Here is a 17,128-nt window from a genome sequence, read left to right as displayed (position 1 = left end):
CGAGGGGACCTCTTAATCCTTCACACGGTCACTCGTGTTCCAATTTTCGGAAAGGCTTTGTAAAATTCTCTCCCTCATGTTTCCTGAGACAGACTATAATGATTTTATTTGGCCACATATCTGTTGCTAATAATAATGCATTCTTCCCCACAGCCAGATGCCACAAAAGAGTTCTGTTGCTAATAATAAAGCCGCCTTCCCCGTAGCCACACACCATCAAGGAGCTCTTTCTAATAACGTCTTCTGACTCACAACCACACACCACCCAGAGGCTGTGTTGTTAATAATAATGTCTTTTTTCCCACAGCCACATGCTATCAAGGAGTTCTGTTCACGGACCCGAGAATCCTGTCCACCTGGGCCAGCAGGACCACAAGGTCACCTGGGCCCCCCAGGATCCCAGGGCCAGAGAGGCAAGGCAGGAGCCCCAGGGAGGCCAGGGGACCGTGGACTGCCTGGCATTCCAGGGCCTCAGGGCCCACCAGGGTTACCCGGAACTGTTGGACCTCCTGGTAGACATGGAGCAACGGGACGCACAGGAGAGAAGGGTGAGTGATGAGATGTCATGAGAAATTAATGTTCGTTCGTTCGGTCGTTTTTGAAGGCTCCAACATGCATGCATGCGTCGATGCTGGTCAGCTATTGGCGACTTTCTATGCTGCTTGATCTCTGACAGCTTCCCTATTCAGTCCTTTATCCCAGAGGTCACACTCAATGACCTCATCCCGGGTCTTTTTTTGTCTACCTCTTGCAACCCTGCCCCTAACACTAACACTTCTTGCTTTCTGCGCCTAATTATCATCCCCCATCCTCTCCACACACCCAAACCATCTCGATCTACCTATCCTCATCGCACCAGTACGCTCAAGTCTCATCCTACCTCACAACTCTTTCATCGTAAACCTGGCCCCCCCTAGGCCTCACACTCAAGGATGCACTGCACATCCACCTACTCATTGTCATTTCTGTACGTTTGAGCCTACGAATATCCTTTTCCTTTACTGCCTAAGTCTCACTACCATACAGCACTACACCCCTAACACATGCTGCATATAAAGATCTCCTAACACAGAGGGAGGGCCCTCTCAGTGTCAGGAGTGGCAACAGCTCCCTGAATTTCTTCCAGCAACTCCTCACTCTAGCCACAGAGCTAGTTCAAGCCCCAACTCCAGGATATAACATGTATCCCAAATAACAAAACTCTTCCACACACTCAAGAGACACACCAGCAAAATCGATCTTTTCACGCCTGACAATCTCCAACTGCTCTCCCCGACACACCGCACGCATGAAATCTGCATTATCTCGCAGTATACCTCTAATACCCCTACATCTCTTATGCACCCACATATTTCAGACACTGCACAAGATGGAATTGCTTTCTACGCCCTTGTGGCAAACTGCACATGGCCATTCTCCCTCTTCTTTGACAGTACCGCCACCAGCCCTAGATACCATCACTTTTATCTGCATTTACTCTTAAGCCCTTGTGCCCCATACAATCTCTCCACTTCCTTTATCGTTCCTCTGCCTTCCTTTCATTCTCTGCAATCAACATCAAATCATCAGTATACAACATCTCCCATGGGAGTACATTCGTTAGTCACGTGTGAGGGTTCAAGTATCATGACAAACAACAAGGGGCTCAAAACTGACCCCTGATGCACACCAATATTCACGGAAAACTCATCACTCAAATTTCCATTCACTCTTACCAGGGTGCAAGCACCCACATTCATGGCCATAATCACCCTAACCAGCAACTCCTCGATCACAAGCTTTCTCATTGCCCATTTCACCATCTCTCTAGGGACTCTGTCAAAGGCCTTCTCGAAATCAACAAAAACAAAGTACAGTTCCATTTTCTTTCCTATTTATTTTTCCTTAAGATGTCGAACAATGAATATGGCATCAATGGTCCCTTTGCCTGGCATAAACCCAAACTGCATCTCATCAGTATTCACTTTTTCTCTAATCATACCTTCTAGAATTCTCTCCATTACCTTCATTATTTGCTCTAAAAGCTTTATGCCTCTATAATTTCCTCTTTCCAGGGCATAACCCTTCCCTTTGTACACATTTACAATTACACTCTTCAGCCAATCATCTGGGACAACACACTCATGTACTGTATAATCGTATTACTTGGGTCAGTGTCTAACCACACTCCTATATCTCCTGAGGCCTTAAAAAGCCAGGCACACTTGCTGCCTTCTCCACCTGCCTCCTGCCTATTGCCCCGCTCATAGTAGCAGCGTCAATCAAAGGCCAGGGGCCAAACACTGGATCTGCTGACTCCAAACCTTCCCTGTCGCAGTCAAACTTCTCATTCAACTGGCTGTAATGGGCTCTCACTACGTCTGTAATATCCCCACTGTTCACCACTACCCTTCCTGCATCATTCTATACACACGGTTTGCCTATGATGTCCCTATTCTCCCTTTTCATCTGATTTGCCTCGTTAAATATCATATTCTTCCTTTCCACACAATTTAGGTATCAAGAAAAATTTTCTGTGACTCAGACTTCGCCCTGTAAACCTCTTTTCTAGCCCTATACTTGGCAGCCAAGTATTCCTCTTTGTTACCACACTTCTTCCATATTGGAAAAGCTTTCTTATATCTTTAACTGCAGCTTTTGCACCCTCATTCCAGCACCAAGTTACTTTATATCTTGGTGGGCCTCTTGTCCATCCACATACTGAATCAGTAACTCTCAAGAGGTTGCTCTTGAGGGCTCTGTACTGTTCATTAACACTTCAGTCAACATCTCCTTGTTCAGCTGCCACTTTCATCTCTCTGTAGAAGGCTTCCCTTACTGCCTGGTTTTTCAACATCCATATTCTCCTCCCAGGTGCATAGGTCCCCTTTTTCATCTTCCGCTCCTTAAGCACCATGTCACATATCAATAACTTGTGTTGCTGCACACACTCCTCGTTCCCCATAACTTTAACATCCCTCACTACCCTTCTGTCAGCCCGCCTGACCAGGAAATAGTCTATCTGGCTGCTGGTTCTCCAGATATAATGTATTTCTCTCTCTCTCTCTCTCTCTCTCTCTGTATATATCTACAGTATACATCTATATCTATATCTATATCTATCTGTCTCTCTACCTGTCTGTCTGTCTATCTATCTATCTATCTATCTATATCAATCAGTCAATCAATCAGTCTATCTATCTCTACCTACCTATCTATCTATCTATCTATCTATACTGTATCTATATCTGTCTATCTATCTATCTATCTATTTACCTACCTACCTATCTATATATCTGTCTACTATCTATCTATCTATCTATATATGTGTGTGTGTGTGTGTGTGTGTGTGTGTGTGTGTGTATACAGAGAGAGAGAGAGAGAGAGAGAGAGAGAGAGAGAGAGAGTGGGAGGACTTTGATAATTATCAAATACCATTTTTAATAGAGTTCCTATGATATATAATGAATCTCTCCTCAGTTTTCAAGTTTTAACCTAACAGGTTCGCCTGGCCTGAACGGGCGAGATGGACTTCCAGGTGAACCAGGTCTGGACGGTATTCCTGGACGCAATGGCCTGGATGGTCTGCCTGGACTGGACGGAATGCCAGGAAGAAATGGTGTTCCTGGATTCGATGGAGTTAACGGCACTGATGGTAAGGTTTTTGCACTTTAGGCCAGACGTACAATGTTTCAGTGAAATTAATGGTAGTAATGGTAAAGTTATAGCCCAGGAGACCACACGTACAGGGTTGTGATGGAATTACTGGTTGGTAAGGTTATACAACAATGTAAAGTAGGCTAGATGGAATTAATGACATTGCTGGTAAGACTGTGTAACTTGTGACCAGACGTGAAAGGTTTTGATGGAGTTAATGGTTGTAATGGTAAGGTTAGAACACGTGACGCGAGACACAGGTATTGATGGATGTAATGGTGGTGATGGTAAGTGTATAACAATATTTTAGGCGGCTTACTTAGATTTTATGGCACTGATGGTAAGGTTGTAACACCTGAGATCAGACTTAAAAGATTCTGAATGAATTAATGGTAGTAGCTGTTACGTTGATGATGATGATGATGATTGTTACGTTATAACATGTGAGACCAGACATACAAAATGTTGCTGGAATTAAAAGTAGTGATGGTAAGGTTATATAATTTAAAACTAGTTGTACAAGATTTTGATGGAATTAATGGCACTGATCGTTAGGTTACAACACTTGAGATCAATATAAGAAAAAGGATATAGTACAATAGACGAGAAAAAGAAAAATGGTAACATGGTATTGATGAAAGTGAATGCTGTAATATGTTTGTAGCATATTAGATCAGGATACCTAGAAGAGTTAGACGCTTTTAATGGAACTGGTGGTAAGACAAGAAGAGTTCTGTTAAGAAGAGAAAGTGTTAGGCGAAACTGATCACTGATGGTGAAGTTATACCACTTATATGAAGAAGAAGCGTTAGATGGAATTAATCACTGATGGTGAGGTTATAGCACTTCTTATATGAAGAGGATGGGTTAGATGAAATAAATCACTGATGGTGAGGCTATAACATTGTATATTTGACACAGCTAATGTAATGTCACAGTTAACCGTTCAGATTCCTTATTTCAGTAAAATTATAGAAGGTTATGTATCTGATCAGCTAGTCAGGTCAGGTGCGGGTAAGGGGGATGGGTCTATTATGATGTGGCAGGGGTAAACCAGCTCTGCTGTCGGGCCCTGCTGCGGATGTCACTACTTGCACTGCGCAGTTGACCCTTGTGCGGTGTGATGGGGTGAGGATCTGTCCCTTCTCCCCTTTGGGGCGAAGATGCGAATGAATGTGTTTGAATGGATGAGTAAATGAGAAGTGTGTCGTCCTGTCTCGGCTACCTCCCTTTCCTTGGGGGAAGCAGCCTAGGTATATAGATAGATAGTTGTGTGGTGAGGCTGGATTAGGTTAGGTTGATTGGAGCAGGTGAGGTCAGGGTAGGCTTGCTCATTTTAACATCGATCCAATAACAGACAGAGCTACTAGCCGGAGAATCCAACCGCCTTTGCACATACCAAGCACTACACGAACCATTTGCAACATAGAAGTCACAAGAGAAACCTTCCCCCACCTTTGGTCTGTGTCTTAAAACCTATTTTGTAAACCGACATGCTTAACTGTCCGAAACGACGATTTTACCGTCCAAAGTTCGGTTAATATTTGAGGCCATTGTCCTAGTTTACAATTAATGTCAGGACGTTTAGTCTAAAGCCCTGCATTCCATTTTCTTTTTAATTGGAACTGCTAGAATGGATGACAGTGTTGAACTGTAGAGTGTACCCACTGATGTGGATGGAAATAGCAGTACCCTCATGGACGCACGTGCAGTGAATGGATTGCCAATACCTCTTTCAGTCGTAAGATAATTCACTGAGTAATGAGGAGTTATAATGAGGATTGGAGTAGAGTTGGGTGAATGTCAGGCAGTGCATGACTATGTGCATGTTGATGATAGAATGAACATATCTATACTTAACTAGAGTGTATAGGATAGTGGTACTCAAATAGCTGACCGAGGTGTGAATGTGGACCGCAACGATCTTAGATGTGGAGGTCAGCAACTTCTCTCACTGAGTATACAGTATGCTGTTCAAATGAAAGAATTAAGCTATAATTGATCATTGGTATAGTCTGTTTTATAATATGGCCTGAATACTTGAACAATTAGCATTTCATGAAAATAAAATTTTTTTACTGTTAATTACATTACACTGTGTAACAAAGAATTTGTTTAGTCATTGTTTCTGGTCTTGTTAGACACAATTTTCCACGCTGATTCCAATGGTGTATGTTTTGTTTATCTCTAGGTTCTTGTTAACATTTGGCTATAGTTTAATTCCAATCTTGTTACCGCGAGCCAATGTAATGGCTGACGTATTGCTTACAATGTCACACACACACACACACACACACACACACACACACACACACACACACACACACACACCATCTGTATCCATGTAGATGTCGCTGATGTGACCATTATTGCATCATGCAACACGGATCGAGTCAGTTCATTTGATGAGCTAGTCTCACCTTGCTAGTTTGGCTGGCCGACGTGTTTTTGAGCTGTTCCTAAAGGTGTTTCTATTGATGAGAATGACCAGTAGACATTCTTGCGAGATGTCAGTCGATACATTTTGTTATGTATGTGGAGAATATATTGGACCGAAGATGATCAAACACAAAATCTTCATTGATACCAAATTTGCTCGTGCATACAAAGCATATTTTGGTGTGGCAGTGGGTGATCAAGACAAGGATTGGGCTCCATACTACACTTGTGGTAGCTGTCGCTCTGCGCTTGAAATTTCGCTACAAGGGCGAGAAAGAAGATGCCTTTCGCAATTCTGAGAGTGAGGCGAGAGCCTTCGAATCATCACAACGATTATTATTTTTGCATTGCTGATATAAGTGATGCGAAGAGCATTAAGGGCAGAAAGAACACTGTATATCCATATCTGCCTTCTTTGATCTCTCCGGTGCCTCATAATGGTGAGCTGGCGATTCCTGTCCCTCCTGAGGACACGGAAGTTGTCTCTGTCCATGAGGATATCATCAATGAAGGAGGGGAAAGTAATGATGAATCGTATGTTGGAGAATGTTCTGGAGACACTCCACACTTTCCCAGTCAGCAAGAACTGGATGACTAGGTCTGAGATTTAGGACTCACCAAGTCCAGTGCTGAGCTGCTGGCGTCACATCTAAGTGAATGGAACTTGTTGGATCCCAGTTGCAAGATGAGTTATAGGAATCACCAGAGCAAGTTTTCATCCTTCTTCAAATTCTGTCATTGTTTTAATGTTAAGGCTTTGTTCCAAGCCATGGGAGTGGATTACAAGGCCTCAGAATGGCGACTCTTCATTGACAGTTCTGTGAAGAGCCTAAAAGCTGTACTTTCGCATAACAACAAAGAACTCCCATCCACAACTGTTACAGATATTTTATGAACAGAGGACACCAGTAATCTTGTGTATGGATTATTTATTTTTACTCATTTGTTTTTCCTTCCTCCGTTCTGTTATTTATAAAAAAAAAAATAATTCCAGTTGCACATTTTGTGGAAATGAAAGAATATGAAGATTTGTCACACAAAGATCAAGTGGCTTACCCATATCACAGTTGGGAAGTTTGTGGAGATTTCAACATGATTTTGTTCCTACTTGGAATGCAAGGTGGTTATACCAAGTACTCATGTTTTTTATGCTTGTGGGACAGCCGGAGTGATGCAGAACATTTCGTGAGGAAAGACTGGACTATCACAGAGAGTCTCACACCAGGCTCGTGCAATGTTCTGAGAGCTCCACTGATCTCCAGAGAGAAGGTATTGCTACCACCGCTACACATAAAACTTGGTCTTATGAAACAATTCGTGAAAGCCATCGGCAAGGATGGCGATGCGTTTCTGCATATCCGATCAATGTTTCCCAAGTTAAGTGTGGCAAAGGAGACAGCTGGCACATGCACCAGGCCGCAAGTTCGAAGAATGCTTGCAAGTTGTGAACTCCAGGGTAAAATGATAGATGATGATAAGCGTGCTTGGAATGCTTTCAAAGGGGTTGTGGAAGGTTTTCTTGGTAACCAGAGGAGACCAGATTCCGCACAGCTTGTCGATGATCCGATCGGCGCATTCCACCGGCTTGGATGCAAAATGTCAATCAAATTGCACTATCTGCATTCCCACCTTGATTTCTTCAAAAGCAACTTGGGTGCAGTCAGCGAGGAGCATGGCAAACGGTTCCACCAGGACATTCTGCTGATGGAATCCAGATATCAGGGCAGGTGGAACGAGGCGATAGAGGCGATAACGTTTGAGGATTGTTGCGAAATTGTCATCACAGCTACAGAAGAAAGTCAAGATCAGAAGTGCATTTCTAGATAATATGTGCCCTGCATTCCTTGTGATGTTGCTGTTTGCTTATTTTCTAATTGTATTCATAATATACACCCGGAAATATATAAATTCTTTGACATTCTCAACATTCTCGAAATAATAAGTTGCAGTTCCTGTCCTTGTACGATACAAATAATGTTGCATAATTCCTGCAACTCTAGATTTACACAAAAACAAATAGCATATATGGAATCTGCGCATTGACACTGATAAGAAATAGCGTAAAAATTAATATATTAAAAAATGATTTAAGTTTGTTACACAGTGTTATTTTTAAATGTAAAGTACATTTTCTCTGTAAAATACAATATATGAGAAAATGTATCATTCTGACCGCTTTGTTTTTGTAAGGGAAACGACATACTGCTGATCAACCGTGAATCCATTATTTATTTCAGTTACTCTAGTTGCTCACACTGCTTACAGTAACGAGAGTTCCATTTAGCAAATAGCATGATGTCAGTGTGATACTGTCTGAACTTAATTCTGGTAAGATAAGAAAGGTATCCCTGTCCTGATGCGATTGTGAGATGACTTAATCGGAACCCATGCAGCTGCAAATAACTGAGACTCGTGTGTGTGTGTGTGTGTGTGTGTGTGTGTGTGTGAGTGTGTGTGTGTGTGTATTTACGTGGAAAGAGACAGGCAAAATGAGGAAGTTAAGAAACATTATGGTATTGATTTGGATATGCTAGAAAGTGGTTGGAAGATCTTGAAATGTACTGGCTGTAAGGACTGTATGGAGAATGAGACACTGAATAGGAGTGTGTGAGAGAGGTGGAGGGAGAGAGGGAGAGGGGGAAATGAACTTTGAGCTGGTGGAGAGGGATACTCGTATAAGTAAGGTAGGTGTCTGTTGGAGGGAAAGCTTCCTGATGGCGGAGGGCAAGGTGATATGGAGGCAATTTGTCTTAGGCCACCCCTTCTGGGATTATTACAGAGTCGGCTGCGTATGTTTTGGAAAACAATCCTCCCTATTTCAATCCCACAAACAAAGCAAACCGTCCTGTTTTTAGTCAGTGACAACGAAATCGATAATCCACATTTTCGTCTAAGGTCTGTTGTCTATGAGTGTTAGGTAAGTAAAAACTGGTTAGCATTTTAACCTCTATACTTTGTGCCACAGCTACACTGCACTTCGGTGCTTGCTGAGTGCGTGTTGTCCCAGAAATCATTTTCTAAGAAATTATTTACTTAGCGTTTTTCAGCACGTAAATTTAGTCATACTGTTGTGAAACCTATGTCTCGAGACATAGTAAAAGATGCATTTTCACGTGGATGCCAAAAAAATACGATGGAAGGATAAGTAAAACCAATTTAGACGAGTATAAATCTAAATTGCAGAGTAACAGTAGATTCCCACCCATTCCCTATCACCGTTAATTTATTTATGTACAAAAATCTGGTATGGATACAAAGGAAAATTACCTCGCAGTACGAAGTAACACATAGAAATGATATCAAACCTAAAGTTTAGGAGCTATGAGTTTTATGGAAAACAAAACCAAGCTGCGTGTGAAATGCTTATACACACTGTACTCTCAGCTGGTTTTCACATACAGATGTGTACGTGTGTGTGTGTGTGTGTGTGTGTGTGTGTGTGTGTGTGTGTGTTTTATTTTAATTGCGGAATCGTAAAGTACAACTGTCTACGAAGAGTACAAAGGAAGCTAGACGTTTCTCATACTCAGTAATGGAGACAAATGATTTTGAAAAATGTCACTGGGAACCACTTCTAGCTGGATAATGTGATGCCAGGTTTTTAAAAGCTATGGAGTAGCAATACCTTCCCACTCTTCCTGTATCTCTGGTGCGTGATGTATGTGCACAAATCTTGTACGGATAGAAAGAAATAATATCTTTGAGCATGTTGCAACAAACAGAACTGAGATAAACCCAACAGTTCGGGAACTAAAAAAAAAAAAAAAAAAAAAAAAAAAAAAAATCTGGTGCCCGATGTAGATACAATACTCTTAGCTGGTTTTCACCTAAAGATTTGTGAAGAATGTGCTTTTATTACAGAATCGTAAACCACAACTCCTATCAAAGATAATAGAGCAAACTAGACGTTTCAATCATGATCAAAACGGGAGAAACTGGACTTTTAAAATAGAACACCACCCCTAGTACTGTGATGCAATGTTGGTGTTTACAGGATTTTGTTTCGCTCCCAGTGCACAAATTATTAGAGCTGTTCTTATGAAAGGGGTATGGAGGAAAAGGAAATTTCAGTAGATGAAACATAAAAGCAACTCCAAATCCAAAGTGGAAAATAATAATGTAGCGTGATAGGTTGAACAGCATCTTGTGCCATCCTGTACCATACCATTATCTATCTTTTGTTTTCATTTTATTTTTTAATGAAGAGATATGGGAAATGGGCATTTATAATATTAAAGTGTTTCTTTTTAGGAAGAGAATTAAACCAACTGCTTGTTGGAGCGTAATTACCGGTATGTATGCCGTGTAGTGCAACCAGTTTGTGTCTCTACAGCGTTTCGGCCATTTTCATTGACGTGCCACGTAGCCCATAACGACTGCAGCGTTAGTCAGTGGGTTTGTATATGGCGTTTGGCTCCTGCTCAACACTGTGATACCAAATACAATATTGTAAATTATAAAAGTATGGTGTAATAGAAAATTGGTATAGTTTTGCACTTCTTTGATTTTCCCTGGAATGATTATTGCTTCCATGGCCGAGAGCCATCTGAGTGTGCCTTGCGCATTACGGAGGTTATTCTCTCGGGCATGGAAGCATACATTCCTTTCTCATACCCTTTGACTAACTCAAGAAAGCCTTGGTTTAATCACGCTTGTTCTAATGCTGTTCGCAACAAGGAGAGGGCCTACAAAAGGTACCGGAGCCAACCCACCCCTGAATCACATCATCTTTACGTTTCTGCCTGGAATCGTGCTAAGTCTGTTCTTCGCCCTACTAAAAATAATTTCATCCATACTAAATGCTCTCAACTCTCCAACTCGAATTCTTCCCACTCCTTCTGGCACCTTGCCAAAAATCTTTATAACAACTTTACCTCATCATCCTTCTCTCCTCTTTTCTACTCTGATGGTTCTGTAGCTATTTCTTCTACTGATAAAGCAGATCTCTTCGCACAGACTTTCTCCTCCAATTCCACCTTAGACGATTCCGGTGCTGTTCCTCCATCACTTCCCCCCTCTGACTTCCCCATGGCTGACATTAAAATTTCTTCAGCTGATGTATTTTCTGCCATCACTGGCCTCAGTACTAACAAGGCATATAGGCCTGATGGGGTCCCTCCTGTTGTTCTCAAGAACTGTGCTTCTGTGCTTACACCCTGCTTAGGCAAACTCTTTCGCCTTTGTCTGTCAACTTGTACCTTTCCTTCTTGCTGGAAGTTTGCTCTCATTCAGCTAGTCCCAAAGAAGGGTGACCACTCCCAACCCTCCAACTATCGTCCAATTGCTTTAACGTCCTGTGTTTCAAAAGTTTTCAAGTCAATTCTCAATAGAAAAATTTTAAGGCATCTTTCCTATCACAATCTTCTTTCCGATCGTCAGTACGGGTTCTGTCAGGGACGCACAACTGGCGATCTTCTCAACTACCTTTCAGACTCCTGGTCATCCTCCTTTCGGGACTTTGGCGAAAGCTTTGCCATTGCACTTGACATCTCAAAGGCTTTCGATCGAGTCTGGCATAAATCTTTAATTTCCAAACTGCCCTCCTACGGTTTCTATCCTTCTATCTGTGCCTTCATCGCTAGCTTCCTTTATGGTCGTTCTATAGCTGCTGTTGTAGACGGCCATCGTTCTTCTCCTAGATCTATCAACACTGGTGTTCCTTAGGGCTCTGTCCTATCACCAACTCTCTTCCTTTTATTCATCAATGATCTTCTAAGCTGTACATCTAACACTATCCACTCATACGCTGATGACTCCACCCTTCACCTTTCCATTCGGTTCCCGCAACGCTCATCTCAACAGTTACTTCAACAAACAAGGGATGAGGCTATGGCACACCTAATGTCTGACTTGGCTCGTATCTCTGACTGGAGTAAAAATAATATGGTTGTTTTTAATGCATCTAAGACTCATTTCTTACACCTATCAACCCAGCAAAATCTTCCACAGGTATACCCACTAATATTTAATAATATTCAGCTTAATCCTGCATCATCCTTGAACATGCTTGGGGTTTCATTTACTCGGGACTTATCTTGGAAAGATCATATTACATCTCTTGTAAAATCTGCTTCCAAGAGATTGGGTGTGCTAAGCCGACTCCGCTCTTTCTTTACCTCTGCACAATTGTTGACTCTATACAGGGGTTTTATCCGACCCTGTGTGGAGTACAACTCTCATGTGTGGGGAGGCTCCCCACATACAGCTCTTCTCAATAGGGTGGAGTCAAAGGCTTTTCGTCTGATTAACTCTCCTCCTCTTACTGACTCCCTTCAACCTCTGTCTCTTCGCCGCACTGTTGCATCTTTATCTCTTTTCTATCGCTGCTTTAATGGTCACTGCTCCTCTGAACTGTCTGCTTGCATTCCTCCACCTCTACGACAGGCGCGTAGCACCCGTCTGGCAGGAAACTCTCATCCCTTTTCTGTCCAACTCTAATGCAAGAGTTAACCGTTACTCCCAGTCTTTCATTTATGCAACAGGTCAACTCTGGAACTGTCTCCCTCTGTCCGTATTTCCTACTGCCTATGATCTCCAGTCTTTCAAACGCAGTGTGTCCAGGCATCTCGAAATGATCGGATCTTGAATTTGGCTCTCTATTGTATTTTGTTTTTCTCTTGGAGGGAACTGTTACTGCGGGCTCCTGGCCTTTGGTTCCTTCTTCCTCGCATATAAAAAAAAAAAACTCGAATGACCGTTTTGGTTTTAATGGCTTTTTTTTTTTTCTTTTTTTTTAGTAGAGAGTGGCAAATGGTGTTCATATTTACGAGTGTATATTATCGTACAACCCTTTCGAAAAAGGACGCAATCAACTGCATGTTGATATGGCAATCGGTTTTGGATATGATTTTTTTTTTAAATTAAGAATGAACACTAGGCTCTATCTGTCATGCCAAGGGCATTTTTTGCCTTTTCATATGCAAGCCATGTACTCTTTAATGATGAATTATGCATCGATTATGTATATAAAGTATAGATTATTCTAGAGACGAAGAGAGCAACTAAGGTATTGCAATTTGAAAATAAATGGGTAATAGAGCAGTGTAAAGATGCGGTTGATACTTCCAGTGTACACACCAGTTGCCACTCGCCATGTATGGGCTGTACCTCCCAGCTCAGACGACATTGTCAGACTGTCTGCTGAGCCGATTTCCCACAGTTCAGTAATATGCTAATATCGCATATTCTGCTACGTTACTTCTCATCAATTCATCTAAGGGAGAGCATGATGCGAAAACGTGCCCCACGATCTCAAGGCATTCATCTACATAGTTTACAAATCAATTAGTGTTAAAGGAGAAAATGCATTAATGCCCTCATAAACTTTTCTCCCCAATAATTGAGGACGTGTAAACGCTCCTACGTCCCTAAAGGTGTTAGTTGTATGTTTATATTTATGTATCACATATATTTTGTTCTTTTACCGATTCAGTACTGGTGACTGAAGAACCAACATTTTTAGTTTTATCTTTTTTTTTGTTACTTTTTTTTTTTTTTTAAATAGGTAAGTGCTTGTTAATCTGTGGGGACCACCTTACCAATTCAGTTTTTTAATTTAAATTCTACGGGAACCATATTGTCATGCCCAGTTCCGTCTTTTCGTGGCAACTGCCTTTTATGTTTTCACTCCCTTATTTTCATTTAAAAACAACTTATCTTTTTCCTTTACGTAATTATTTGACCATATTAATTCTAATCGTTGTTGAGTACTACAGGCAATAATCTAAGGATTCTGTTAGACTAAATATTATAACCCATATAGTTGAAGAGGTCGGGAAGACTGACATCTGTCATTATTTTTATTTATTTATTTATTTTTTAAAATGAACATGGGCAGTTAAATAAAATGTTTCATTGCACAAGAATTACTTTAGTTATGTCAAAGTTTTCAGTTTCGCCTGTTAGAAAATAGAACACTGACTTCATACCTATTATGTTTAATAAAGTCTACGTATTGATGCAACAAAGCAAATACTTAATAAAGCCCAAATCAGTAGCAAAGTAAAATAAATTCTTGCTGAGAAGTATATTTGGTTTGTTTTCATCTGACACCGATCCTCAAGCAATTTCAGCTGAAATTCTGGCCAGATGTAATCGTACTGAAGGTTGGATTTGAATAATAACCAAGGAGACTCAAACCTTCTTCATAATTATGGATCATAGAATTTTATGCAACCATGACTTGGTATTTGAGCTATGAGTGTGGTCCAGTTTCCTCAGATGAAAACGATCTGACTATAATAGTTGTATTTGTAATTGAGCTAACAAGCTTTTCAGAGCACAGTGTAAGAATTTTATATTTGTTCGGCTAAAAAGTGAATCGACATTACTGTCTGCAATTGTACACTTTCACAATGAAACTTTCAGCCAGCCAGAGGACCTAAGTTAGTGGTGATGTTGAGGGCATTGTTGTTGTTACTGAAGTAGCTACTATCTATGCATGTATCTACACTATATAGTCTCCATCCCTGGGCATTGTTGAATATGTCCTGGATCTTTTTCTCTACTTCTGGTGTTTTTCCTCCAGCCTATTACAGCCTACATGGTTTATTCTTAGCGGTATGTATCTACATGTGTGTATGTGTCTATCCTAACAATATATTCATTCTCTCCGATAAGGAGAATATGTTTGCATCCCTGTTTGTTTGTCTGTTAGCAGGGTTACTCAAAAGATTGCCCATGTCCCAGGGAACAATCGATTAACCGTTGAGACCGATCCGGTCTGTATCACAGATTCTGGATCCGGAAAACGTTTTTGTGAACCCTAATCAGTAATGAGAAAACCTAACCCGTTATGAAGAGTGATTTGGAAATTACGCTGCCCTTGTTAGTGAGATGCGCTCCACTGAGTGTCCCTCTAGTTGGTGCTTGTTTCGACTTGGAACAAATTTGCTTATATACTGTATGCGTGTCTGGCAGGAAGTTATTTGATTTTCTCGTAGATCCATCATAGATCAAAGTCAAAGATCAAGAATCGAATTCAACGTTTAGGCTGCAGGTTAGCTCATGAATACCTGATCCGAAGTGGATCAAAACTGACACACTCACTGTGTGTTGGGATGGGAAGAAGTTCATTGTTTAGTGTGCTGCTTTTCGTCACATCAATGTCAGTTATGAGGTGTATTAAAACTGACACTCTCGCTGTGTGCTGGGATGGGAAGAAATGGGTCAACTGTGGTGTACATACGATCAAAGGACAAGGTCACAACTCAAGTTCAGAGTTCAGACTCAGTCGCTGTGCTCTTTGAACATTGTCTAGCATATATTTTATTCTGGGTAACAGCGTAAGACAATAGTCAACTCTTGGCAGCGTTTTCCAACTGGAGGGGTTAGACGGAACCTTCAATAATTCTTTCACTGTTACGGGAGCTCTCATAATCTAATTAAGTTCATCTGAGAGCAACAGAAATGAACTAAAAGTCACTTCCCCAGGCTGAAGCAAATAAAAATAATTTCACTATAGTGTTTTACTTTGGCCATTTGCTCATTTTAGGCTGGCTTGGATTTCAGGGCAATGATTATTGAGAGACATCATACATCTGCACATTTAGGTATGAGATACAACAGTATTTACGTAATATAGACAAATGTATATAAGTTTTTAAACAGTAATTAAAAATGAGGAAGAATGGTTGAAACCATAGTGAATCTTTGTATGACTCATTAAAAACTTTCCATTCACTTCTTATTATCCTCAGGCAATGCATCGAACTTTGCAATACTTGCTGGGCCAAAATTGTATAACTCTTACGTGTACTGCATTTCATATTGGCTACTTACAGACGAATCGATTCTCATTTGGAAACAAACCGCCGCAAAACTACTGTGGGCCTATATAACCCGTGTTGTGCTACTTATCCCATATGAAACAAATCAAGGGTCATGTAGCCTACCCCATGTGACTGGAACATCGACGCACCACGAAGTTTCATTTCAGAGCAGCACCATGCTGTTTTGATGAGATATTAGGCTTTCTGTCATCTCTCAGCCCCATTGCAAAGGTTGATCCCCGAAACAAAGTAACAGTAGTTACCATGAAGGAAATTCATGCACTTCCCGATCAATAACGATGGAGTTATTATTATCTTTTTATATAAGGAGGAAGGAACCAAAGACCAGAAGCCCATAAGATTGCTCCTTCCGAGAATAAGCAAAAACAAGATAACAGAGAGCCACATGCGAGGTCTGTTCATTTTGAGATGCCTGGAAACACTGCATTTGAAAGACTGGAGGTCATAGGTGGTAGGAAATACAGACAGAGGAAGACAGCTCCAGAGCTGACCTGCTGCATACATGAAGGACTGGGAGTAGCAGTTAACTTTTGCATTAGACAGTTGGACAGAAAAAGGATGAGAGTTTTGCTCTAGACGGGTGGTACACACCTGCCATAGTGGTGGAGGGATGCAAGCAGACAGATCAGAGGAGCAATGACCATTGAAATAGTGATAGAAAAGATATAAACATGCAACATTGTGGCAAACAGAAGTTGAAGGGAGCAGGGAAGCAGAGGAGAGTTACTGAGACGAAAAACCTTTGACTCCACCTTCTTGAGACGAGTTGTATATGGGGAGCCTACCCAGACATGAGAGTTGAACCCTATACAGGGGCAAATAAAACCCATGTATACAGTCAACAAATGTACAGGTAAAGAAGGCATGGAGTCGGCTTAGCATACCTATTCTCTTGGGGACAGATTTACAAGAGAGGTAATATGATCTTATTAATATAAATCTCGAGAAACTGAAACACCAAGTATGTTTAAAGATGATGTAGGATTGAGTCTGATAATGGTAAAAGTTAGGGGATACTCCTACAGAAGTTGTAGATGGATTAAAAGATGTACGAATTGAGTTTTTGAAGCATTAAAAACAACAAGACTACTTTTACTCCAGTCAGAGATAGGAGCCAAGTCAGACATTAGGTGTGTCATAGTCTCATCGCTTGTTTGTTGAAGTAATTGCTAAGATGGATGCTGTGGGAAGCAGATGGAGAGGTGAAGAGTGGAGTCATCAGCATAGGAGTGGATATGGTTACTCGGATGTAGAGCTTTGAA

At 41.2% G+C, this 17,128-nt stretch overlaps 1 protein-coding gene across 1 annotated transcript in view; it reads left to right on the top strand.

Annotated features, from left to right (window-relative positions):
* The first annotated feature begins 518 nt into the window (after window positions 1-518).
* LOC145391149 (uncharacterized) overlaps window positions 519-17,128 on the top strand; it is an 82,910-nt gene continuing 66,300 nt past the window's right edge. The window contains exons 1-2 of the mRNA XM_080265828.1: window positions 519-548; window positions 3,460-3,634. Of these exons, the coding sequence (XP_080121954.1) occupies window positions 519-548; window positions 3,460-3,634 (205 nt within the window). The remainder of the gene's footprint in view (window positions 549-3,459; window positions 3,635-17,128) is intronic.

Source organism: Coenobita brevimanus, chromosome 17 (genome assembly GCF_032717465.1).
Source record: "Coenobita brevimanus isolate Jiangsu-jjx chromosome 17, ASM3271746v2, whole genome shotgun sequence".
Classification (NCBI taxonomy): Eukaryota; Metazoa; Arthropoda; class Malacostraca; order Decapoda; family Coenobitidae; genus Coenobita; species Coenobita brevimanus.
The sequence above is the reverse complement of the archived record's forward strand: the minus strand, read 5'-3'. Positions and strand labels throughout refer to the sequence as shown.